The sequence below is a fragment of the Meleagris gallopavo genome, chromosome 6 (assembly GCF_905368555.1).
Source record: "Meleagris gallopavo chromosome 6, MGAL_WU_HG_1.1, whole genome shotgun sequence".
NCBI classification, from domain to species: Eukaryota; Metazoa; Chordata; class Aves; order Galliformes; family Phasianidae; genus Meleagris; species Meleagris gallopavo.
In genome coordinates, this window is record NC_139409.1 from 19,935,820 (window position 1) to 19,963,431 (window position 27,612).

At 43.2% G+C, this 27,612-nt stretch overlaps 2 protein-coding genes across 9 annotated transcripts; one reads left to right on the forward strand and one right to left on the reverse strand.

The window, feature by feature from the left end:
• C1QL3 (complement C1q like 3) lies at positions 1–7,452 on the forward strand. 3 transcript variants are annotated; one of them, XM_085227344.1, is made up of 3 exons: positions 1–1,237; positions 2,459–2,629; positions 4,669–7,452. In XM_085227344.1, exons 1-3 carry the CDS (start codon positions 650–652, stop codon positions 4,846–4,848), a joined length of 939 nt encoding a protein of 312 aa, XP_085083470.1. In that variant the 5' UTR covers positions 1–649; the 3' UTR covers positions 4,849–7,452. The 3 variants fall into 3 exon arrangements, with proteins under 3 accessions (XP_085083470.1, XP_085083472.1, XP_085083471.1); XM_085227346.1 differs by lacking the exons at positions 2,459–2,629; positions 4,669–7,452 and adding an exon at positions 2,315–2,449; XM_085227345.1 differs by lacking the exon at positions 2,459–2,629 and having other exon boundaries at positions 4–1,237.
• Positions 4,810–27,595, reverse strand: PTER (phosphotriesterase related). 6 transcript variants are annotated; one of them, XR_014884227.1, is made up of 7 exons: positions 27,272–27,483; positions 17,834–18,275; positions 15,235–15,500; positions 11,591–11,731; positions 8,185–8,391; positions 5,914–6,049; positions 4,810–5,515 (listed from the first exon to the last, which is right to left on the reverse strand). XR_014884227.1 is itself a non-coding variant. In XM_085227342.1 (6 exons), the coding sequence occupies exons 2-6, from the start codon at positions 18,263–18,265 to the stop codon at positions 6,022–6,024; spliced, it is 1,074 nt and encodes a 357-aa protein (XP_085083468.1). In that variant the 5' UTR covers positions 18,266–18,275; positions 27,468–27,595; the 3' UTR covers positions 4,810–6,021. The 6 variants fall into 6 exon arrangements, 5 of the variants coding, with proteins under 5 accessions (XP_085083468.1, XP_085083466.1, XP_085083467.1 ...); XM_085227342.1 differs by having other exon boundaries at positions 4,810–6,049; positions 27,468–27,595; XM_085227340.1 differs by having other exon boundaries at positions 4,810–6,049; positions 17,834–18,312; positions 27,468–27,547.
• Positions 27,596–27,612: the final 17 nt, after the last annotated feature.

The following is a 27,612-nucleotide window of genomic DNA, read 5'->3' on the forward strand; positions in this document are numbered from 1 at the left end:
TTTCCCACACTGCCAGAGTAATGCCAAACTCCCTGTGAGTGGGAAGAGCAGAGCAGATGCTGGAATGAGATGCCAAAGCAGCTCCCCTTTCCCCTGCGCTTTTGGGTGCCTATAAATTGCTCCAGCGCGCTCGGCAGCCTCCTCCTCTGCTAGCAGGTGGCACCGGGCGGGATCCCGCTCTCCCTCCGGCTCCGGCGGCAGCGCGGGCTCTGAGCGGCAGCGGGCAGCGCGTCCCCGCTGAGCGCCGTCACCTCTGCGGGGAAAAAAAAAAACAGCGAGAGAGAGAGAGCGGGGCGATCGCGAGAGGAAAGGCAAGTTGCAGGGAAAGTTGACTCGGACTGGCACGGTGTGCAAAAAAAAAAAAGTCGATCGCCGGCGGGAGCATAAAAGTGCGGCGGTCGGGGCGGCGGCGGCGCTCCCTCCGCACCCGCCCGCGGCGGCCACAGCGCAGCGCCGGACCCGCCGGCAGCGGGAGGGCCAAAGCCCCGGGAGCCGGGCTCGCTCGGGCTCGGCGTTTTTTCGGCTCTGAGGAGGTCCCCGCACAGCCATCAAGATTCTGTCCAAAAGCAGGCAGGAGGATCGCCCTGCGCTGAGCCGGCTGGTGGGCAGCAGGCGGCGGCTGATCGCGGCCGGAGCGCTGGGAGTGGTGATGGTGCTGCTGCTCGTCGTCCTCATCCCGGTGCTGGTGAGCTCGGCCGGCACCTCGGCGCACTACGAGATGCTGGGCACCTGCCGCATGGTCTGCGACCCCTACGGCAGCACCAAAGCGCCCAGCACGGCGGCCACGCCCGACCGCGGCCTCATGCAGTCCCTGCCCACCTTCATCCAGGGGCCCAAAGGGGACGCCGGCCGGCCGGGCAAAGCGGGGCCCCGCGGGCCGCCGGGGGAGCCGGGACCGCCCGGGCCGGTGGGGCCGCCAGGCGAGAAGGGCGAGCCGGGACGGCAGGGGCTGCCGGGGCCGCCCGGGGCGCCGGGGCTGAACGCGGCGGGAGCCATCAGCGCCGCCACCTACAGCACCGTGCCCAAGATCGCCTTCTACGCCGGCCTGAAGCGGCAGCACGAGGGCTACGAGGTGCTCAAGTTCGACGACGTGGTCACCAACCTGGGCAACCACTACGACCCCACCACCGGCAAGTTCACCTGCTCCATCCCCGGCATCTACTTCTTCACCTACCATGTGCTCATGCGGGGCGGCGACGGCACCAGCATGTGGGCCGACCTCTGCAAGAACAACCAGGTGGGCCGGGGCGGGGAGGCAAACCTGCGGGAACGGAGCCGGGACGGGACGGGGGGTCCGGTCTGGGAGCCCCGAGAGGAGCGGGAGCGGGGAGGGGACGGGGAGCCCCGAAGGGCGGGGAGCGGGCGGTCCAGGGGTCCGGGCGCCCTGCGGGGAGCGGGCAGCCCCGCGGTCTCGGCGGCCCCGGGTCCCGCCTCGTAGCGGGTCAGCGCCGGGGGAAGTGTCGGCGGACGGCTGCTTTGTGCCGAACGTCCCTAGAAACACCGTCGTGGCCCCGGCTCGCCGCCGCTCCCAGCGGGGGGATGGCGGCGTTCACAAATAATTAAAGATCTTGCGATGCCGCCGCGCGAAAGACGGCGGAACAATCCGTTTTAATTAGGAGAGGCGCTGCCGCCGCGCTCGGCGGGGCTGTGGCGGTACCGCCGTCCCCGAGGCGCTCGGCGCGCACTCGGCGGGTCCGGGCAACGCCGCGCCCGGCGCCGAGCCCCGAAGTGCCGTCGGACAGCGGCCGCGTCCCGGGCAGCGCGGGGCCGGGAGGGGCCGTTCGCTCGCTCACCTCCCCCGCGGGGGCAGCTGGATCCGACACGGCGCTTAACCTTTTGTTTATGGTTCCTCAGAAACGCTGCGAAAACGGGATAATGAGGACATCGGCGGCAATTAATTAAATTAAAAAATGTCTGCCGTAAATATCATCGCGGCAGATAAATCGGGACCGGTAAAGCAAAGCGCGCTGTAATGCATTCGCTTTGATTTCTCCACGTAAAGGCAGCGCTGCCCGCCGTGGGAATATCGTTATGCCGGCAATTAGAACGTACGGCCATTCCCGGCCCCTATTATAATGCGTTTTCAAGTGTTTATTTTCCCAGGCTCCGGCGCTGTTTAAAAAAGTAACGGGCTATAAATATTAAATGGAGCCCGAAGTCTGTTTCCAAACACGACAACTTCCAGCGTCAGGCACGAGGCGCACTGAACTCTCGGCGTCTCAAAGAAAAAAAGGAGGGAGGTGTCTGTGTGTGGAGCTGCAGATGTGTGTGCAGATATTCAGGCAAATACCCGCGCGCAACTTATGTATTACAGATGCGGTTCCAGCACAGCAGTCCCTCTTTTGGCTCTGCTTTATCCTTGGAGTGCGGGTGGCTGACAGTGTGTGTTGGTGGTGAGAAAGTGCAGAAATTCTGCAAGTGAGTCGTTGGGGATTCTGACAAAGATGTCACGGTAAAGGCATTGTTTCTAACAATGGAAGTGCTGGGTGGAAAATGTGCGGCTCGCAGGAAGACGTTTCATACCCACGCAAAGCCTCTGAGGAACACCGAGGTGTGCAAAGTTAATCCATCACAGGGAGGTGCTGAGTGCGGAGCTCAGCGCTGTGTCTCCGTGTGGCTGCAGGATGAGGTGAGCACCGTGCGGCTCCAGGGCCGTATGGGGCTGAGCAGCTTCGCTCTGAGATACGCTCACACTCACAGCAGTGCTCTCAGCATTCCTTGAGGCTCTTCTCACAGGCTTTAGCAGAAAATGATGCTGGCTGACCAAACGAGCAGGTGTAAGCCTACGGCACGCTGGATGTACAGGATGTTTACCACCAGGCACACGGCAGTAATATCTGCACTTTGGGTCTTTTTTCCCTTCAGGCACGAGGTACTGTCTCAAATCTGAACATGAAATGTCTGTTGCTGTATCCAGTGTTCATACGCTCACCTTACGACAGTCAGGAATACAATCTGAGTTTGCTCCCGACTATCCACAGTCGATACAAAATTTAGAGAAATACAATACATAGCATTTAATTGTGAGCTAAATGGAAATTTGGGAAGCAATTTAAGCCATTTTGTTTGCCAGCAGGCAAGATAGTTGTTCTTTGTGAAAGTTTCTCCACCTCATCTGCAGCCGTTTCACTCCTTTCCATTTTGCCCTTTCCATTTACACTACCAACAGTCTCAGTCCGTGCATTTTTCTTTGGGGGTGTTTCTAGGGTTAATGCCCAGAGCTTTCAGCTCCACCCGCTGGTCATTAACCCAAAGGAAACACCCTGTGCTTAGAATAAGGCTTGCTGAGACACCAGCAGAAGAGATGTGCTCTCTAAACAATTCCAGGTGGTTTGGGATGAAAAGGTCCTGAAATAGCAGGGGATTGTTAACATGCAGTAGTAAATTTGCAGGCTGTCAAAGCAGTGGAAGACTTCTCAGCCCTTCTCACCCATACAGGATGAACAAAGAATTCCCACCTACTGTGTTTTTTTAATACTATGCAGTCCTCCACGGTAAAGATCCCTCCTCCATTTTTAACATCTCAGTATTAATGGGAGATCATTTCCCATGAAAGTGTAATTTGGAAATTTGTCATTTTAAACATGAAAGGGATCCGTGGCCATTTGTGACTTACAGCCTGTTCCTTCGGTTCAGAGCAGAAAGAATCCCACACGTAGAACACCGAGTCATGCATTATTACTTAGCGCAGGTTTGCAGCGCCTCTAAATCACTTACTGCTCCGTAACGACGCCAGAACAAAGACAAGCAACAAGCAGATGATGTGTTGCTCTGCAATAAATCACAGGCAGCCAAGTTTAAATATTTTAACAAACAGGGTCAAATTATATATAAATGATTTGGAGACTTACAGTGCCACAGACGTTGCTGGAAACCAACGTCCATCCTGAAATTACAGATACGTCCAGTTTGCTGGAACGTCACATCTAATCAGTAGTGGCATAACTAGTGGGAAATGAGACAGAAACGCATGTTCGAGTGGAAGTTGTAAATGGAATTAGGAGTCCTCCATTGCCTGTAAGTTCCAAAACCTCTCAAAGTAAACAGCAACGTACCCATCATTTTTCAGCATGTCTCTTTTACACTGCCCAGAAAGTAACTGCTTGCTCAATGACATGTGGCATTAACAGCTCTTCCAAGTCCTGCCTGGTTCCTTACCTGCCTGTGTGCACTGGGGCGTGCTGTGGGTGTGTGGGTGTGCCTTTTTTGCTTCTTTCTGCAGCGTGATCCTATTAGCTGTACAGCAATAAATTGGCTCTGGAACAACTCCAGCTCGGTATCCACAGGGCCTTGCTGCAGACCTTTGCTAATGTCAATCAGTTGTTCCACTGAGATGAAAGTTGCACCATTGTAAAGCCGGCACATGACCAAAGCAGCTGTCCCAACTCCAGCTGTTACTACGTATATGGTTTCAAAGGAACAACACATTTAGAGGAATGCAGGTGGTACTGTATTCACCGGGTGGCTGAGGAATGAGCAGGTCATTGCTTTAGTTTCAGATATTGTTTTGTGTGAGAAGATCAGCAGTACCCATAAGAAAAATAGGCAATGTATGTTTTTACATATGTAAAGCGCCACTGAATAAAATGTTGAGGCTACGCTTTAAATCTCAGCACGCAGGAGAAGTTATCTGGGTGTTCTTAACCACTGATTATGTGTTTTACGTAGGTTCGAGCTAGTGCCATTGCTCAGGATGCTGACCAGAATTATGACTATGCCAGTAACAGCGTGGTTCTTCACCTGGAGCCGGGAGATGAAGTTTACATTAAATTAGATGGAGGAAAAGCACATGGAGGGAACAACAACAAATACAGCACATTTTCTGGATTTATTATTTATGCCGACTGATAATGAGTCTAAAGACCCACCCAAGCTCTCCGACAATGAAGCTCGCTCTTCTAAGCAATGGATTTGCGTGGCAAAAGTCAGTGAAACAAGCACCCCAGCAGAGATTGACCGCTACACCTCACCAGTGGGGGAATGTCGAATGCTACCTGATTCACATCTGTACGACACAGAGAAACTTTGCGTTAAAAAAAATACAAAACAAGCTAAACAGATGTGCGATCCACTACCGCCAAAGCAAATACTTCCTCATTGTTAGTGTCCATGTGAATGAAGTCTTACATAGATCAAATTTTTATAGGAAACAAACACAAAAAGACGCTGAGTTATTTCTTCAGTGTATATGATACTTTGATGTGTTATGATCTTGCTGCTTTATCCATACTTCAGCTTTGGTTCTTGTGACTTACCTGCTAACAATGATGCTTGGAGTCCACTCATAGTGTGGTGAGGAATGATTTTACAATAAAAGGAAGAGGTAATCAAAATACACTTTCTCTCTCCAAAGGAATTGTTTGCCTTGTACTTTTCTTCTCCTTCCACTTAAAACTAGAAACTAATCAACTTCAAGCCTTAACTCGATGTTCCTGCTTTGTAGGTTTACATTAGACTTTTAACATAATATCCAACCACTCAAGTTGTTCAATTTTATCTTCCCCTTAGATGTGTTCTAAAAGAAAAAGAGAGATAGAAAAAACACTTTTTTTCCCGAAAAATGTAACAGCTGTCAAACTATTATATTGGACCAAATCCCTGATTACACTGAAGCCAATGGCAAAACTCCCGTTGATGTTAGTCGAAAGAGGATTTGGCTGTTAAATTGTAAACATGTGTAAATATATATTTAGCCAATGTTACAGGCCCGTTCCTGATGGTTAGTTGTGTAAATATTTAGGCCTAGAATCCACATCCTCAGATCCAGGTCAGATGTTTTCTTTGCAGCAACTAGTCTTCATTAGTCCTTTAGCACTTAGTCTGTACTTGGCTACTATTTTTAATAATACAGTAATGACTTAACATACTGCAGGTGTTCAACTAGAATTTTGTAGGAATGGGCCAACACTTAACTGTCTTCAGTGTCTCATCTCACTGAAGTTGGTGGAATCGTTCCCACAAAGGAAGAGTGGGAGATGAAATGTAGGAGAAAGTATTGGGACGCAGCCTTCTCCGTGGTACTTAGCTATCAGTTCGTAGTAAGGTGTGCCTATAAGATGGACATAGATAAGTATATTACCAAAAATGAAAACACATATGCAAAGAAAGAAGCAGATACTTACATGCAAGAGAGTGTGTATTAAAACCTATTTTTCTCATTCATATATATATATATAGATATAAAGATATATATATCTAAAGTCTCAAAGAAAGAAGTTTAATACGTATAAAAGATTAATAGCTTGGAGAATTAAACTAAGCACAGATACTATGAGTTACATAGTTATAAAAATGCTTTAAAAATCAGTCATACAAGGAATAGCCACAGAAAACTTCTATTCTGAAAATAGATTTATTATTTGCTTTGTTTGGGGGATGGGAGGCTATCTATTTCTCTCAGGTTAAAACTTGCAAATTTCCATCGAAAAATGTTACGAAGATTATTAACTAGCTGCTTAGGACAGCTGGTTATGTTATTCTTAGCAATTTGGCAAATCCAAGGTAAAATTTGTAAAAATCATTGAAGAGTAATAGAGGCAATCCCTAGCATTTCAATTTCATGCCGTTTGCCATAAGCAACCTTGTCTAGTCTGCTAAGGGTATGAACTCAGATTTCTCTGCAGTAAGACACCCAAAGTGTCTGCCATTGAGACAAAGAGCTCTGCAGTGCTGAGTCCTCAGTAAAAGTGATGAAGATTTGAAGAATGTCTCTAAAAAACCTCGTTTGAATGAATAAAGCTTTTAAACAGAGCACAGTTCTCATTCTGTTTCTGATTTGAGTTGTCGAAAAATACACTGAGATGGTTCAGGCTAAGAGGATGGCTGGCCTCATTCATCTAGGTTTTAGGACCGTGAGTTGCAGACTGCTTGTGTATTGTCTCATCAGATCAGTTACACTTTTGGGCTACAACATAGCACTGAGCTGTGTGTATGTGGCAGGGATCACTCCTGAGCCGTGTGTGTACATGGCAGGGATCGCTCCTGGTTTCCTACTACTATGTCACGCATTGCAGTAGCAGATGTGTAGCTGACTTCTTGTCTGTTCAATCCAGGATTGCTTTTATCACTTAGCGCACTGCCAGCAGTGCAGCCAGAGGTTGTCTGTGTGGTATCAAGCAGTAATGTAACAAGCTAGAAATCATTTGCAACTAGCAATGCATATTTACTGAGGTATTTATGGGAAAAACTTCAGCACTACAAGACAAATTAGATCAAATCTGAAAAAGCTTTTAAAATCAGGCTACCATTACTACCGGGTAAGACCTTTTTTCTTTGGATAAATCGCTTGGTAAAAGATAGACAAGAGGAAAGAACACAGTTTATGTGAAAAACACCTATAAGGCAAACATTTATTCCTTTTTCATCATATCTTGATATACTGATTTGTAAAGACTTATATCACAACCTTTGTTATAACTATTGCAACTCATTAAAACCATATTATGTAATATATTTTGACTTTTGGTGTTGCATCCTTACAAAAAGCCAATGGTCTGTATGCACTTACATGTGATCACTGGGAGATTCCATAAATTCAAGATGACAAATTAATGTTTAAAAAAGAAATCCGTAACACCACTACATACAGGAGTCTACAAATTGCTTTATTAAAAAATATTTGTCATGTATTTTTTCTTCCAGTTTCAGTTAGAAATACATAAATTGTTCAACTAGAAAGAAACAGCGTCTTTTTAGAATTATTCTCTTTGGAAGTGATTTAAAAGTGACAGACCTTATATCATTTAAGTAGTGCTTAATAAAGGGATAATTAGCAGATTATCAATATTACACGAATTAAAATTACACCCTGGAGAAGGGGAATTTAATTGAAAACTGTAATTTCTTTCAAAGCCAGATGATGCTTCTTCAAAAATATTTTTGGAGAATGTAATAATAATATGAGATTACTCTTTGGTAACAATTATTTTAATACACTGAAAAGATTTTGCAGATAGGTGTATATCCAGCAAATCATTCATGAATGGACTTTTAGAAGGGAGGAAATACAGAGAAAATAAGTAATTTTGGTGGTCTAATTAAAAAGTCATCATCAGGTTGTTCATAGCACTAATACCTTCTGGATCTCTGAAAAGAAGCACATATTTAAATGGCTGTTGTCCTAAATCACATCTGAATTGTATCAATCTTTCCTATAAGGCAGGAATATTAATTCACTATTCTTACTTAAAAGTCAGCCACCGCTTTGGATTTTCTATCAGTATTTTATCAATTTTATCCTGGGATATGCCTCTAATCAGCATTTTAGGAACAATGTTTTTGAGGATATGTGAGTATCCATGACCTCCGTATTTCATCAACCTATTCTTCGTGTGCACATCATGAGCCATCAGAATTCTGTCTTCATAGCCTTCATCGATCAGCATGCGAATCCTGCAAAAACAAAAAGCATAGCTCTCACTGACAGGTCCTCAACACAGGACTCATCAGTATTTAAACTTCTTACATCTTTGTACTTCTACATTGCATTATGACTATTTTTAGGTACCGAAAAGACACATTCCTTATATTTATTTCAAACTTAAAACATTTGATGTATTGAATTGAAAAAAATCCACTCCACCACACATCTCAAAGTGGATAAGGAAAACTCTTCCCAGTTGGCACAGCTTTGGATTTCCAATCTCACTGAGCCTATGGAGGTATTCAAGAATGTCACCATCGCAAAGCACGGGGCGCAGTTTTTATATGTACAAGTAATAAGTTCTCAGAAAATCTCCTTTTCAGCATGATCAGTTCATGGGGTTAGCTGTTGCTGCTGACACAACACTACTTGTAGTTAACAGCCATTAAGGACCTGACTGGTTGTGCTCAATTACACCAATGCTTTCACATTGTCAGTTAATTCTCATCTAGAATAACCAGGTTGATAAAAATTCTGAATTGTCAACATCATATTCCACATAGACAGTTATCAATCAAACATGTTTCAAATATGCTCATTAAATTAGATAAATAAGACGAGCACTGTAAAGTGCTGGCATGTGCCAGCAAGTAAGAGGAGTTAATGCAGCAGCCCAACTGAACAAACTTGGCAAACTGACAAGCTTGACTCAAAGACTTCTGGTCATTGCCTTGTGGCAAGCCTGCTGCAAGGAGGCCTTCTGTTCCTCATTTCACTCTGGAAATCTTAATCCCTTGCTACACTCAGTTTTTAGAACTTACTCTGTAGGAGTCCAAACTTCTGCACTGCATGACTTTACATCCCTAAGTTTCTGTTTTTCGCTTGCATTGGTAGCAGACCACAGCATTAAAGTGGCAGAGGCAGATAGACTGGACCATTTTTCACTGAGCCACTCAATTCAATCATATGCCAGCACTGTGAAATTCTAATTTTCACCTTCTTGACTGTACTTTGATCAGCAAGAAAGCAAACTCTAGTTCTGTAAGTAACCACACCATATCTGGAAACCCTTACTGTCAGTTTTTATTACAATTACTTATGAGGAGATACATCTAGCATGACCTAATTAGTATGGGCACAGTAGGAAAAAGTCAAGTGTGACAGAGCTTGGTAAGAAAACATCTCCCACAAGAACAATATAAATAGTATATATATTGTAGGATTACGATGTCACCAGTATTTTCTCGAGCTTGAAACACAGAAACCACAAGTTAATCAGAGAATAAGAGCAACAACACTGGAGGGTTGTGTAAGTTCTTGGATGATTAAACATCCTCCTAAGATCATCTTCTTCCACAGCTGGCCTCATTTTGTGGTTTGGGGAGGCATAGGGTCCTTTCCATTCCATATTTGAAGCTTGCTCATTCCTCTAAGTTCAGTTGGTACTTGCTGCTGACGTAGCAAAAAGCTGCCCTTGCAAAAATTCAGTTTTCTACTTACACTGGCAATAGATTGAGTTAAGTACAAACAAATTAAACTCTGTTTGAGTGGGTACTGTCTGACTACAGAAGTTTACTTATATTTTGAATAGATAAGATCTGAACAAACTTTTTTCCATTTAGTTTGGTCAAAATTTGTTCCACTGACACACTTGAAGATCATTTTGATTGCCACCTCTCTGGCACTGCTTGACCAAAAAAAACCCAAACCAAAACAAAAACAAAAGCCCACAAAAAACCCAGCAACTCAGGAAGATCGCCACTGTCATCAAATGCCCAGTGTGGCTGCACCAAAAGCTTAGTAAAATCCACCTAACAGCACTCCTAACTCAAGTGCAGGTTTTCACATCATAGAAAACAAACTTTCAGTATTTTCTGCCTATGAGCAGTGCTGCAATGAACACTCAGGTATCAGAGTTTAAGGAGAGATCTTGGTGGCTAAGCAGGACTCATGGATGGAATGAAAACTTTGCCATGGCTGAACAAACACTTATTAACCAAGGCATAGTCCATCCTTCTACATATTTTCTTCCCAGTACTTCTACGCATGTTGAGAGAGGAGCAACACATTCACATTCTCAGTGTGAAAACTGCAGACTCATTCCAACTCTTCAGAATACTAAGCACAAGACAGAGAGTTCTGTTAGAGAAAGGACTCCTACTGTGAAAAGCAGCAGCAAATGCTTGCCGTAAGTGGCAAACAGTAACTACAACAGCCTTAAAACAGAGATGTTTTGCAGCTAATCTGATGGTGAATGGCAGAAAAGCAAGATCTCAAGTGCAGGTAAAAGCAAGCAAGCTACTTTATTGGTGATCAAGAACCTTACAGGCTTTCTCATGAAAGAGAAAGGAAGAATTGCTTCTGATTCTGGAAGTGGAAAAGACATAAGATAGGCTGGCATCCCACCCCTCAGAAACCTGCCACTTGACTACCCACGAACACTGAAAATGAACAGCAAAGGAGGATGGTATATCTGGACAGAGAGAATGGGGCAATGCTTTGGCAATGCTTCGTTTAGAAGAGCACGGCAGACCTGTCTGCAGCTGAGCCGGCACCGCGTACACTGCTGAAATGGGGAAGAGGGATCCTGCCAGTAGGGCCAATATTTTCACATTGTGAATGTGAAGAGAATGATAGCTCTGAAGAGACAGGAACCTCATCCTTCCAAAGCAGGAAATGACAAAGCAAACAGGGAAGATAAATGATAAAAGTGTGAAAGAACAAGCGTAGTTTTCAGGATGGAAAAAGGGAATTAAATCCATGCAAGAAAACCAATGAGTTTTGCTCACTTGTGAGAAGGCATTACAGGCTCAGACAATGCTTGGTAGTGACACTGGGCTTCAAACAAAAGTCAAATCTTAACACATATCCTATATTTCCAGACTTCCCTTTTATAATTTGACAGTCTATATACATCCAGTAAATGATAAAATTAAACAAAATCAGCATGGAATTAGGACAGAGAATGAAGCTAAAGCAGCTTTTGATCTTTTTCTCAAGTTATACTCCACGACTCTCTGACGCCACGTTTTCCTTTGCAGATAGAAGAAATTATACATGGTGCCCTAAAGAAGTAACAGCAGGAAAAAAAAATCCATTCTTTTAGTATGAGAAAAGACAGTTTTGAACTGTAAGCAGAACTGCTCTGTGATGCCCTTTAAGATGTATACCAATAATATTAATTTGTCAATGGCAATGCTATTGCTTAAACCACATTGAAGCAGGTACCTTGCAATTCTGTCATTGTCACTTGGCATGTCAATGTCAGGTTGGAAGTGGTAATAGATGAATTCTGTACCAAATAGGTCATACTCCAGATAGCATCCAAGTTTAGCAAATTCCAGAAGCTTCTTTGTATCAAATATGCTCCTGCAGAACACACAGAACAAAATGTCAGCACTGTAAAAGGAAAAAAAAACCTCATGGTAGGATGGTAAGATATTTTGTGACTTCCTACTTGTAAGGAACAAAAACAATAACATAAGATGTTGAAAAACAGAACTCATGTTTGACACATGCAACATAACCTGATACACAGCACTGTCTTCCAATCATGCATTAAATGCAAATGAAGCAAAAGCAACTCTTCCCCCATGATATAATAAAAACATTTACAATCATCTTTAAATGGAAACAGAAAGGTTACTTACTTTCGATATCACTGAACTACTAAATAGACATCCAAACAAGGAAGGACATTTAAGGAGGAGGTTAACTCAGTGACATTTAAAAAAAAGACAATGGATTGCTTACGTAAGACAGATTTACTTTCCCAGAAGAGTTATAGGAGACAGATACATCCAAGGCTTGTTTCATCCATCAAGCACCGTTAATACATAACTTTGTCTTTAGTTTCCATAATGTACAGTGATGTCTCCAGACTGTCACTGGAAATGCAATATATCACAGTCTGCACTGGGATGTGGCCAGAACACCTTAAGGAAATGCTCTTATGAAAATATATAATGGGTCTGCAAGTAGCTGAGGTATGGCTTTTGCATCAGATTTGAAAAGTGAAGAAACAAAGCTACTAAAACCCATCACTCATTTGGAAAAGAAGAATAACTTTACAGCTCTGAGATTTTTTCTCTGAAACATTTTTACCAAAAATATAAACTACGCAAATGAAAAACAAGAACAACAAGAAAATCCACTATCCAACCCTCAAATGTAAACCTTTTAACCCAGGTAAATTTATTTGTATAACCATTACACATTTTTTGCATCTAGGGAGAAAATAGCTTTCCACCAGGGCAACACAGTTAACCAGAATGGCTGCAGTTCTGTTCTTCTCTTATTGCTGATATTCACGTCAGAATTTTATCCTATACAATTACATCACAGTCTGCTGCTATGGAAATGGTTGATGTCACAAATTCAATACATTACGACTTAAGAGGATCAAGGAGGAGGAACAGATGAGAGAGAGAACTCCTGTTGAGAGAAGCCTGCCATCAGTAAGAGTCTAAGACTTGCCAAGTAAAAGTAACTGAAAATGTTATTTTAAAATAAACGTTACAGTTTACAATGATTGAAACCACATGTGTTTTCATGGTGCAGAACAAGCACGTGGGTTATTCTAGATCCAGTCACACTCAGCTCAGACAGTAGCCAAGAGTACCTATGCCTGTGCAGTTACCCTATGTGTTTTTGAAAACAAAAACAAAAATGAATCAGGCAAATAATAATAATAATAAAAAACAAAAAACAACAAACAAACAAAAAAAAAACAACCCAAAAAACACTCCACCAGCAACGTATTTCAAAATCACAGCCAGAACAACAGGTTTTGGAAACTACACTTAGCAAGCACAGTGGTTTTGCAAGAGCAGGACAGCTTGATTTCCCCAGCCCTTGGGTCCCCTTGGAGGCCCCATGGATGCAGCAGCAGCAGCTCCCAGTTCCAGTGGCTGGTCCGTGTGCTGGATGTAGGCGTTGGGGCAGCATGGCCCTCAGCTGTCCTGAACGCAAGGAAAATGAGATGGGACGCAGGTCCTGTAGGCTGGACTTCATCTGTAAGTCACCTAAAGGACACCCACCGAGACACTTTCAGACCAACACTCCTAACAGTTGCTGTGAGTCTTTGAACAAAAGCTCCTGAAGCAATGGATGCTGATCTCTACCAAAATACCTTTACAACCTTAATCTCCATTAAGGGATTGGATTCAGTAGCCAAGATTCAGGAGCTTTTGCTTCCTAGCCTTCATGTGCACTGTATTTCCAAGATGGACACTTGCTACCTTTTGTTCTAAGATGCTAAATGGCAAAACGGTGGCCTGCATTTTAGTTTTAGCATTTGACTGTAAATCCACCTGAAAACTGCCCCTCTGCGTATGTCAAAAGCTGGCATGAAATATGGAGCTATGTACAAATTCATCTCACACTGAAGGGGCTGGGATGCTCCCACATGGATTCTTCTCAGTGAAAGAGACTTAAAATGTTAAACGCACATTGCAAAGCCAAACTTCACAGCAGTTTAGAGCCTGTGTTACAGCAACTGCCAACCTGAATGTGTGAAAATAACGATAGAAGAAAGACAGAATAAGGAAATGCCATATTGCTTATCAGTGGTCGTAAGAGAAACTGCACCTCTGCCTTGACTGTTTTTCTACTTACGTTGCTTATTTTTTCCACCAATAAATCACTGAATCCAATGACTTACAACAGTGTATAAAGGCAAAAAAACAGAACTGATGTTGATGTTGGAGCAAAAACAGGTCTGTAAGTTCTGATGCTGCAGCCTGCTCAGTCATCTTTCACAAAAAGATTTAAGCCATCAGTTTTTCTTAAGAACTAAGAAGAAAAAAAGAGCTATACATACAATGGAATTCAGGTAAATACATAAGGAAAGGCCATATCATTTCTGTATCATAGAATATAAGTAAAATTTCATGACACTGAATATTATGCTCCTAAAATCCTCATACAAAACACCGAGCTCTGTACAAATACACAAAACCTGCAGCGTGATTTGTAAGCTCATAGAGCCTATAATGATTAGAAATTTGGAGATCAGAGCTCTTGCCTGCATTACACTCATATTGAGGACAAACAATCCAATTGCTGAGAGTCATATGACCACAAGCAGTCTCCAATATTCAACAACTGTCCAAACTAATCAATGCTTGGACTTTTTCCAACTCATCATGAGCCGCACAAGATCACACAAAAATGATTTGTTAATAGAGAGTGTGTTTCTAAATTGGAGTGAGAAAAGCACACTGGTTCTTCCACACGTCTGATGTAGGGCTTCACGTTTTTACTCTCAAGGAAACTAGAATTTTGCTCTGTGGTCTAAGGTAAGGATCATCCAAAATCCAACAGTTTTCATTTTAAGTAGTATTTCTTCTGTCTGATAGAAGAATTGAAAAGATCCAGCTTTGATCCAGAATCCACCCAAATCAGTGAGTGCTCCATTAGCATCAGTGAGACGGTGGCCAGCCTCATAACAATGGTCCAGTTTCCAAAACGCTGGAATCCCAGCAGCCCCCACCATGTCTGGGAAAGCCACTCAGCATCCAGTTCTCATGACTTGCACAGGCAGGTGAATTCATCGAATCTTCTTTAAGAAACAGAAAAGTGCAAAATGCTGCTACGGTTATTCCTAATCTTGCATCCAGAGCTTCTGAAGGAGTGTTTAAAATTTGTGGGTGTTTTTATCAGTACGAACCTAAGAGCTGATCCAGATCAAAGTGCTGGAAACTGATCAGGCTTTATATAAGGAGTTACATATTTAAGGTCAGTAAACACAAAAATATACTTCATGTCACGATATCAGAGCACAATAAAAAATAGTTTTTTGCAGACTTGCTCCCCAGAATTCCACGAGTTGTGGAAGCACGACCAGAAGGAGAGCTGAGCAGCCCGCTTACCTGTCAAGGTGAGACATGACTGTTTTGGAAGTGTCAGCCCCAGCTTCCTGCAGGATGCGAACTATCTGGAAGGGTGCATCACTGTGCCTGCCAGGGTGGATGATGATGGGGCACCCGATCTGTGCCTGTGCGTGTGCAGCCGCCTGCAGCACCCTGCGCTCGCTTGCGGTCATGGGCCAGGAGCAGCCGATCTCTCCCACCACGCCACACCTGATGTCAGTCCCATCTGCTCCATGGAGGATCTCATCAACAATGATGCCTGTGAGCTGAGGATTGGGGAAATGAGGTTTTTTGTTAGTAGTACCATTTTTATTAAAGAAGCATCAGATGTGTCCTATGGATGCTGTGCAAGCTATACTACTGAGGTCCTTTTGGACTTATTTAACAGTTGGGTGTGTGAAAATGCTGCAGTTAAAATCTAGTTTCTGCCAACTAACATTAACCTAGCCATTAACTAAGACCAAAATAAACAGAGAAAGAAATCAATATAACAGTATCCACACTTAAGAGCATTTCTCCCTCAATTGTCCAGTTTGTAGGGAAAGCAGGTCCGCACACAATTTGAGTACTGATTTAAGCTGGTGGATCCAGAAACAATTCCTGCTAAATCAGGGCTCAGCAAATAAGGAATCCTTATTATTCAGACAGGAAAGGAAGAAAGTCTGGCAAAGATTCCCGGCCACAGGACCCAAAAGTCAAGTTTAAGGCAAATCCTGCTCTTTGGAATGCAAATGTAAAACTACAACAACTCAACTGACGCCAGAACTACAAGCAGAAATCTCAGCTGAGCATATGCCGAACCCTCCATCCTATGATCACACACCTTCTGCTTCATGTATAACCTACCTACCAAACGTTTCTATAGACAACCAGACAGGGAATTCGCTTTTTTCACTTCTCTCCTGAGATCAACTTAAGAACATTGCTCCTGTATCAACAATACTCTCATTTCACTAAACACCTCCGTGAACTTACAAACACCTACATATCTCCCTCATTCAGCTAAGGTTAGCCAAAAGAAATAATCAAATTATCTTTGCCTAATCAGAAAACATGTCATTAAGTCAAATTAGTCTTACCACAGATCAGTCATTGTACAATTCTTTGTAGTAACCATAAGGGCTGCTCTAAAAGTAATGTCTCCTATTTTATGATGCTGACCCAGAACATCAGATGCGGATGTTGGTGGCACAGCAGTAGAGGTGGAACCTTGCCTCCAGTATTCTGTTACATGTTGCCATGTGACAGATGGCAGCAGAGGGGCAGTCTGACAAAACGGTGTGTGACATGAAAGTGTGGATGAAGCCAAGGTGTGTGAATTCCACCATGCGGAAAAAAATTGCATTCAGTGACATTCATTGATGCTTGCTGAATGTTTATGGAGACCAAACAGTGGATGTGAGCTGAGTAAGCCGATGGGTGGTGCATTTCAGTGGTGACGGTGACACTGGGTCACCTCCGCTAGTGCAGACTGTTACAAGCACAGCATGCAGGGAAATCCCTGCTAAATGGTGGTGACCATGCTGAAAAAGTGTTTTGTAGCTGAGGATTTGCTCTATCAAATATTTTCACTGTGCTCTTTGCATCTGTTGTAGTTTCCACGGAAATAAGCAGGCGTTACTTGTGGAGCAACATATATAATTGTCTTTTGGACTGGATTAAGTATTGATTAACCGCTGACTAAAGGACACCTGCTGCACTCCATCAAATACTGAAAGGAAAACCTTTGCCCAAGGACATCTATTTGTACCAAATTCTAAATGTTTAGGAAAAGCGCTATCCTACAGCTTGTTCCACTTCTGTCCACTGAGGTTTACAGTACTATATCACATTACATCTGCTGAAGTTTTAAACATTCATTTTTAAAATGAATTTGACTCATTTGTAAACTGTGATAGATTAAAAAAACAACTTTTCTCAACTCTACACATTCACATTCACAGCCTCCTGCCTTGGAGAGTTCCCTCCCTTCTTCTCCCTATCATCACATTTTCTTAATAAAAGATGAATGAATATTTATTATTGTAGAAATATCTGGGGATCTCGGTCATTATTAACACATCGTCTTGGGCACCGTGCAAACAACAGGATTTAGATTCTGCCCTGAAAAGCCTGCAAAACGGTAGAGAAGAGAGAAATAACTGGCAGCTTGAGCAGATTGATGATTTACAACTGTCCTATAAATACTGCTATTTTTTATGCTTTTTACAAGAATTCTGTGTGATCTAATTGGGAAGTAATTACCAGGGAAATAGACAAACGAGGAAGAAGAGATATGCTTTTTCCCTAAATAACTGTAAAAAGGATAATTGGTGTTGTACCAGATGCCTACATGAAATATTTTATTTTCCTTTTGCTGTTGCATTATAACTAATCCCTGAGAGAAAACAGACCTTAAGAACTAGAAATGCTGACAGATAATCCCAGTACACACCAGTAGGGCTGGGCCAGCTATTACACAAAAGCAGGAACGCTGCTCTCGAGTTTTGCAAATTAAGAACTTAAGGATTTCATCCATTTTGTTTGAAGTTCTCTCCGTCTTCCACACATCCAGAGATGATTCACAGCAGAGAGGCCCCAAGAAATGCTTAAAACTTACCTGCTCCACTGTCATAGCCTGCGTTTGAGAAGAGTGTGTGGAATCCACATAAAACCCAGCCCCAGCAATAATATGGACTCCAGTTTCTTCAGCGAGTTTCTTCAAAGTCTTCATATCCCGACGGATTCCCGTGGTTGTGTTCTCCACAATAGTTCCACCACCTGCTGCTTTAAAATGCAGCAGCTCCTCCCTCACGGCATCCATCTCCTGACACAGAAGAAGGTTGTCTTTATGGCTGTAGGGATTCTGCTTGATCCAAAACAAGTTCTTCATCTGGATGGGCCCCTCAGACAAAGGCTCCTGGCCTGGTGAAGGTGGACAGAAGAAGCTGCTGTAGTCCATGGACAAGTGTTCGTGTGTCAACGTACAGCCGAGCTGCTCCGGCTCCACCAGGCCCAGCACAGTCTGTGCCTTTCCACTCAAGGAAGACATTTTTCTTCAGCTATTGTAACGGGAAAAAAAATCAGATTTGAAAAATTCTGGGAAGAAGAAAGAAAACAAAACATTTTAGAAAATGCAAAAGCATTTCTTAGAAAATTTCTGAATTCTCACTCACACAAATATCTACATCCAGTGTGCGCCTGAATGGTTTCAACATGGTTTCAGCAGAACAATCAATACAAAAAACAAAGCATTTATGTTATCCAGTTACAACCGTGCCAGTACCCTAACACTATAAAAATATCACATTTCAGTAAAAGGAAATCATCATCATCATTTATTGTGCAGTAGCCAGTACCACATTAAGATAAACGTTTCCTATTTAATAACAACCACTGCATGTTCATTTTGGATTCTCTACTCTTTAGCAGCTGTCAAATTTTGTCATCTTGAATTTTGTCAGCTTGAGCCACCAGATGAACACACTTGGCATCCAAACTGAGTATTCCTGACTGCTACTTTCATTCTGTGTCCTCCAAGACGGGCTTTCCCCTTCCTACATTGAGGAGCCTTGTGTGCTCCAGCACACAAGAACACAGGGAGGGGGCCAAGTGCTCAGACTCTTAGCATGGGCTGAATCCTGCCAGCCCTGCTTGCCTAGCCCCGGGCAGCTCCTCTAATCGACAGCAGACATGGAAAACCCAACCTGACCCCATCCAGCTGGGCAGAAATTCCAGCGTGCTTCCAAAATGCTTTTTCCATCAGCTTCCCTGGCCAAATATTTTACCAGTTGCGAACAGACCTTAGCCTAACATTTAATTTATATGGCTCAGCCTCTATGCTGAGCTTTTTTTCCTTATCTTTAACATAAATGAAACCACGTTATTTTTCAAAACTTCAAATGAATGGTGACAAAGACATACCTGTAGGCTACTATCTACAATTGGCTCACATCACAGACATCTGCTCAGTGGAAGTTTAGCCTGGATCTCTACAGGTTAGAATTAGCTGCTCCATTGGGATTTTGGGGGATTTTTCTTCTTTTGGGGGTGGGGGTGGTCTTTTTAGTTTATGTGCCATATTAACATTAAACACAGCTGACTACTCAGTTCATGTTAGATCTTCCTGATGCTAGCTGCAAAGGCTTGAGGATATGTAGTTACAATCCCTAGTCAACCAAAATCAGCAGTTATGAAACAAAATACATGTTTAATCATGTCCAGAGGACAGGACTAACTAGAGCATGCATTATTGATTAAAGAGAGAGGTCTTTCCCATTTCTGTCTCCCTTTAGTGAATAATATCACAAACATGGATTTGCCATTGGTGAAGCCCTCAGAAGACATTTTCCTTTTAACTGCTAATGTTAATCTACTAGGATGACAGAAAGCTGAAATCTGAAGGGCACTCGAGTCTGCATATCAAAGGACAGCAGAACACCTATAGCTCTTTGGATATACTTTCTTTTCATGAGCAAGACTCACTGTCAGAGTACACTTGTCACAGTGACCTGTAGAAGGCAGACGTCACCTGTCGAGTTAAGTTTGCACTGCTGGCAGTTCCTTTATCTGAGAACTAGACCATCCATAAGAAAAAGAAAAGACTAACTGACCGTACTTCTTGCTCTCTGTGTAAGGAGACGTGTGTGATAATTCCATTTAGGAAGAACTGTTCTTTTATGAATTTCATTTGTACACTTGCACTGACTTGTTTGAGAAGGCAGAAGAATAATTATTCTCATAGAACAGACTGCTGGCTGACTAATAGAATGATTTATTTTTTGCCAAACAAATTATGAAGTGCATGATTTCAGAAAATATTATTCTTGAGCAAACACTTAAAAGCAAAATACCTGTCTTAGTCAGAAACTGCTGCTAACTGCAATTCAATTAAGTAACCCAGCCATTAATTGCATTCTGGAATAAAGCGATGCTCTATAGAGCAGCCCACTATTCTGGAGAAAGTTCAATGATTTGAGTCATTCTTATGCACACGGCAAAGAGACTATATGATAACTGTACTCTTACTTTTTTTTTTTTTTTTTTTCATTAACCATCAATGCTCTGGTGTGCAGAAGGACCCCAGCAACACAAAGAGTGATATCCCATTGTGGCAGGAACCCAGCACACAAAGAGTGATACCCACTCTGTATTGCAGAAGCATTTTTTTCATTATGTTCTTTCACTGATGATTTTCAAATCAATGTATTAAGTTAGGAAAACAAACCTATATAAATATTTAGGTCTCTAAATATGTAAGTCTTGAAGCTCTTTTAAAAATTCAGACACAAAATAACAGGAGTTATTTATTCAGTTACTTGACACTTTAGTGACTCCAAATAGCCATTCTATGTGATTCAGAAGTTTTGCTCACTTTCCAGTGTGTTTCATTTAAATAAAAACTTAACTTTCAACATTTGGTCCCGTCAATTCCTTTCTGATACAGGTAAATTAGATTACCCTCAATTAATCTGGCCTGAAGACTGGGAAGACCCATGGTTGTGTGTAATCTTCATACAGCCCGAGGCTGCTGCCTTCTGATTTACAACAGCAGGAAACATCTAGAATTACCTGTTACAGTGCCAGGATTCTCTTGTAGTAGGTATTAATCTGTTAATTTTTAGACTCCAGAGTTCAGATTATAGCATATCTACAATGCTTACAAAAGCACTACCTATTACTGAACCTTTTGATTGAGGCCAAGTATTTTTATGACTGTAAGAAGCATCTCAAAAATGGAAAATGACACAAACAGCATTTAAAGTAGGCCTAATTTTATCTTACTGAGAAATATGATTAACATTAATGTCAGTGTGTGCTTACTAACACAATTTTAGAAAACCAACACTTCTAATAAAAAAAATATTACGAGCACTAAAGACAGCCAACAATTTGTGACTGGAATTATTTTTAAAAACACTGTCCTGTTATCTTCTTTATTGTCATTTACATAGACAGCATGCCATGAATATGCTGTAATGATACATTATTCTTGATCAGATTTGCCTAATGGAAACATAATTTAATTAATGACTTTAAAACAGATTTATGTGCAAACAGCTATTAAGTTGAATAACGACTGCTGCTTAACTTAAACGTGTACATGTTTCTTCAGAAAGCAACGTCCATAGACTTTACTAATGACTGCTCTGCCGTGTTTTACACCTAACTTTCCTCCAAAAGTTTGTTCTTTCGTACTCTTGGGGACTGAATTCATATCCTCTCATTTAGCCATCTAAAATGGTGCACATCTTCTACAGAGTAATTGCCTAGACCATTCTCGTAGTGGGATAGAAAACATATCCAGAGGCAATTCATGCAGCCTACTCTGAATGTACGAGACAGGCCGGGACAAGTTCTGTATCTGTATCTGCCTCCTTCCATGGGCTACGCAGGGAGTCAAGAAACAGCCCTGGACAAGCATTTTAGGTGGTCCCATAGGAGATGTGTAGATTCTGCCTCCTGACTCCTCACCCAGGTCGAGGGGAGGGGAGAGAATGGGAGGGAAAAAGGAGGAAAAGGTGTATCTCCCTACGACAACAGATAAAGGGGCAGCTGCCTACCTGGCCATAACAGTATTTTGGTTTTGGAAATCTCCAATTTACACTCTAGTAGTGCCAAAGCATTTCCCCACAGACCAAGGTTCCTCTAAAAGAGAAATAAAGGATATTTCCTGAAAATTACATACTGAGATAAAAGGGAAATAGATGTAATCTTTAAGATACAATCAAATGTATTTTTTCACAACAGCCTTCAAACATTTTCCTGTAATAAACTCTGGCCAAACCCTTACAACTCATTGTATGGTGCACAAAATACAACTCTCACTGTTAGCCTACTGTTAAATACTGGTGACGGAAATATTTTTTTTCTAGCAGCATTATTAAGAGAAAAGAAACTTGCTGCTAAAAAGGTCACCGTACTGCATTCCTTGCTCCGATAAAAACTCCACTAAATTCAATAGATGGTTTGACTGAATACCAACAGCAAGATTTGTGCTTCTGCTTTCCCCATCTGAAACGTGCACATCAGCCATGGTGTCATTTAATGGTCTTGTAATGGGATGTCTTCCTAGGTTTGGATTAGTTGCTTCCTACAGTAATCTCATATTGCTGAAACATTATAAACACACAGGCACAGCTCCTACATGCTAACGCTGCACTTGTTTTGATTCGGTAAGCACATTTTAATGCTGCTAGCACAGATTCTCTCCAGACTTGTATGAGAATCATTTTATTGTCTTTACATTACAATGCAAGATTACAGTGACACCAAACCCTGACTGAGGTGACAAAAAAAGAATTACAAGAATGCAAAAAAAGAGTGGCTGGTGAATAGATATTTATTATATTCAAAAAAAAATTAAACATGGCTGCCATTTAGTAATACTGGTTGCTCTGGTGCATGGGGAACATCGCAAGAGGGTCTTTCCCTGTATAATCAGGTAATCCTAGGAAGTGTGATACAGCACAGGTTTGCTATGTACTTATAGCTGGAGGAAACACTTTAAGCACTCAGTTCTACTGTGAGCGACCTCTACAATGCACAGAAAAGCCCGTATCAGAAATGCAGAGCATAGATACGGTGAGCTACTACAGAGGTTTATAGGGTGAAACTATTCTCCCTTTTCCCCAGCACACAAGCAAGTTTTCTAAGTTCTCTGATACACGAAAACCTGAATTTGGAAATGGAGTCAAGGGACAATGAAAAAAATGCAGGTTTCTGGGCAAACTCTTGTCTCTTCTGCACACACAACAGATGTGCTTCTTTGAAGGTGAAGCAGATTATTTCCATTAAAGTCCTAACCGTCCTACCTTGATTGAATGATAAGAAGTGACATTGGTTGTTTTCTTATCCCAGACTGGAGCTATGAGACTAACAGACCTTCTGAATTTCATGCTAACTCATAAAATAAAGCAGCAGCAGGTCATCTTATCCATCCGAGCAGAGGTAGTGCTTTCTTTATTCACTAGCTTTATATTCTGTTGCTTAAAAAAAGAAAAAAAAAAAAGTCTCATGACAGCTTTTCATTGTATGGCCCCTTGCTTAGTGCAGAAGTACTAAGGGAAAAGGAATATGCAGTGCTGTCTCCCCCCCAGTTCTCAGTAAAAATGCATCAGAATGGCCTATTAGTACCACCTGCAAGTAACACTGGGGCAAGTCTTAGTGTCCTAAGGATCTATGTGTGCTAGGAGTGATTTTTCTTACCTTGATTAAAGCCCTCTGACAGGAGGTCAACACTTCCAGCATCTCTCTCTTACAGGAGCTCTCAAATAACCCCATAGAAGCATAAATTGTAGCTCTTCCCTTAATAGGGCACTTGCAGTTTCTCATCTTTGTGTGGCTATACTTTCATGGAAAAGTAAGAACCTCACCATTTCATGTGTCTGTAATCTCCTGACTGGGTAGGAATTGGCCAGTGGATCCGAAAACAAGAGATCCCTGGGGGGAAATAATCAAAAAGCACTGCTCATCCCTTGTATTTTTTTTCCCTTAAACACATGGTCCCAGAGATATTCAGAATAATGTGCTAACACAGCGGCCTTCAACAACCTAGCTCTGGTCCTACAGCAATGAGAAGCACCATTTCCTTTTAGAAGCCAAGGTAAAAGAAATTTCAAACACTGTTTTTCCTCTACATTTCTTACATATGATTTGAGCAACCAAAACGTTTTTAGACAACAGAAGGAGAAATAAGACTTTGCTTTGTTACAATATGTGCCATGAAAAAAAGTTACAAGACTTTTAGCAGAGCACTACCTAACCCTGCAATGACAGAAGTCCCAGCAAAACACACGTGTAAACACATCTCAAGCAGTTACATGCTGGAATGGTATTGGCAATGTCCTACAAACTAGCAGCAAAGATACTTGAGTTGTAAGAGAATTTAAACACTATTTCAACATAGGGGAAAGGCCAATATATTGATTTGTTGCCCTTGGAACCTTTGAAAAATACACCTTCGGGAAAGGAACTGGGCAAGTGAGAGCAAAGCTTTTAGAACCTTCATCTGGAAGGATAAGCGAACATTCTCACTGCACACTCCCTGCATTGCTCAGCTACTGGCAGAAAGCTGACCTTCCAGCATCATGCAGCCTGAAGGTCACATTCTCATGCTACTCTGGTCCTGAGTCAGACAAGCACAGAACTGATTTCTTCCTTACCATTTAATACACACACTTTTAAAAAATTTGGTTAAAGTTCAGCTGCTGTTAAGATAATAGAGTCAGTCTTTCATTTTACCTTATTTCTACGCAGATACCAGACTCAAAACTGAGGCTTCTCAGAGCAAAGTCACATGGAAATTTCTCTTCCTCAGAGATCTGAGATCAACATCCCCATAAATGTTTTTTTCATCAACTTCTCCTTTATAAGAACTCCAGGGGATTCTGTAGTTTGGGCAGCTTCCAAAACTACTCCTGATAAAAGGTCATATAAAAATTCTGCCCCAGGATCAAGCATTACATTAATTATATTTTACATGCACGTACAGTGGTTTTAGGCCAAATATCAGGACTGAAGTCACTTTCCACTGTATAACAGTCTGTGCAAACACGGGCCAAGGCCTGCATGCTGATACATGTGTTTGTATTCCTAGGGCTAAAACGAATCTTATTTGCTTCTCATGGTGCTGGGTTACAAGCGCACGCTCTCTCGCTGTGACAGTGTAAAACAGGAAATGAATATGTCTCCAGTCCTCATTCTCTCCAAAATTCAGATCTGAAACTTAAGCATACAGCTAACTACCATTATTCTTATCGATTTAATTGGTTTTCTCTTTACTTAAGGTCATGCATATCTCCATAGCATGGATACAAGGTTTAGTGCCTCATCTGAGATGGCATACTGCGGCAACTTCTGTTCCAGCAGAATATAGTCCACACAGCCAAACGTGAGGCAACCAAATGCTGGGGTGCAACTTAGAGCTGTCTTGTAAGTCAGAGTCCATCTTTATAGAGTCTGTATGCTTTGTTAGTGGTCAAAGTCAATCACAGAAACACGGAATGATTTGGGTTGGAAGGGACCTTTAACATCATCTAGTTCCACACTCCCCTTACTGGCAGGGACACCTCTCACTAGACCAGGTTGCTCAATGAACTCTTACTTGTACAGCCTGGACTATGCACTCACCCTCAGTTGGGCACAATATCAGAACAGCAGGAACAACTGAAGCTGGAAAGGTTGTCAGCTCTCCTGCATATCCTTTGGCTTTTTCAAAGCACAGTTGAATTGTCGCAGTTAACAAGAACTGTATAGAGAACTGTCTTCTCTTTCTGTGTCACAGAGTAACAAAGTATAAGATACAAACTCAGTATCTTTGTCCTGGAATCTTTGTCCTGGAAACTACTAATTAGTTGCACTGCAAGAAATCTTTGATACCCAGAGTGAAAGGAACAACAAAGAGTGGGATCTCCACATCAAAGTTTACAGCCCTCAAGAGTCCCAGCAGTGAGACCAGAAGAACTTCTCCAGACCCATCTGAAAATGCCCAATGGTAAGCAAACTGTGGAGAAGGAGTCTGATGCAAGCAAAAATCCAGCTTTATTAATTTTCATGAAACCTTAAGAAATCTTGGCTTCAGCTTGCTGAAGAATGAATGTTGTTCAATGTTTTAATTTCTGAGAGATGGAAAAAATATTTTAGATCCACATGAAGTGAAATAAGAAATAAAGTACACAGAATGTTCAGAGAAACATTTCTTTAATCAACACTCTCTGGTGCCATATGGCTGACTATATACTGATTTTGATATGTGAGGAGCAGGCTGATGTCTTCCCAAGCAGAGAGGAAAGTGGTGACACTTGCTCCTGCTCCACCACGCATTAATTTAATAAGTTAACACTGGTCACCTACATGAAATGTAATTAAACATCTGAATGCCATTGTTGCCACCTTTGATTATTACTACAAAAATGAATGTGATGATGGTGACATGAGGGCAAATATTATGTCTGTTAAATTCCAAAACATGAGAGGCACACATAATAATAAATGACACATATGTTGTCTTTCATGTAACAATCCCGAAGTACCTGACAAAACGATACAAAACCACCTATTACAAGCATCACTTCACCCATCACCAAACCACAGCCTGCAGCAGGAAAAAGGCAACAACCTTTAAACACTACAGAACATATTACGGCAGATAATGTTGAATAACAAACACATCCAGCATAAACCGCAGGGCAATTCTACACAGGCAAAACATTATTTTCCAAAAAAGAAGAGTGACCACTGGCTAATAGCATGTTTCATTCAAGAGCTATCACAGGCTTCCAGCATACAGAAGACGGCATTCTCAACAAGAAATGCACCTAAAATAAAATAGAATATCTTCAGATTTCCTAGGGGTCATTTGTACTGACAATGAACTTGCTCGGCCACAAAAGTTGTTCATCTGAGCTGGTCACCAACGTGACGTATATGTTTCAGCTCAGGATCGGGCCCACCTCAGCACAGTGCCTACTGCAGGGGCTGCCCAGCACTGCTGGCTGGTGCCCAGGGAACCTTGCTGAACATCTGCCCTGGCACGGCGCGCTCCTTCCCGCTGCCCCCGCACCGCCGCAGGGCAGGAGAAAGCAGGGCTTCACCGAACCGAACTTCCGAAGGGCGCTGCACCTGAGGCCACGGCAGACATACGGTGCCTGTGTGCAGCTCTGCTGCCGAGCCTCGTGCACTTCAAGCATCTCAGAGGGCAGCGGGAGCTTCCAGGCAGAGCAGCACCTAAAGACAGCTCTGAAGGTCCGAGCTTGGGACTGAGGCACTTGTTCCCTCACAGAACTTTCCTTTGACGGGAGAGTACTGCAGAGGACGCCGTCCCAATATATAGCTCGCTAAGCGCGCACCAGCAAAAAATACCAGCTCTAATAATAGCGCATAGCGGCGCACGCAGCGAAGCAGCCTCAGCTCGCCCTGACTAGCTGACCAGCGCACAGCACACAGGCGATGCTCTCCAGCCCGGCCCCGCCCGCCCCGCGGCCGCCCGCCCCGCCTCCCCGCCCCCCCAGCACCGCCCGCCATCGGGCTGCGGCCGCGCGCGACGGGTGGGCCGTACCCCGCCTCAGCGTCCTGATCCGGCGGGCCTGCGGTGCCGCTGCCCTCTACCGAGCGATCAGCTCGGCCCCGCCGCCTCCCGCTCTCGGCCGTAACTTCGGCGAAGTTTCCCGGCCCCGCCGCCGCTCCCGCCGGCCTGACGGGAGAGGCGCCCACACCCGCCGCTCCTCAGGGCCCGGCCGCACTCGCTCGCTCACCCCGCGGCGGGACCCTCCACCGACAGCACCTCAACTCCCGCGGCTCCCGCCCCACTCGGGGCGGGACTTACCGCCGCCCCGCCGCGGCCCGGCCCCGAGGACCGCAGAGGCGGGGGAGTAGGGTGAGTGCGAGGCTGGCAGGGAG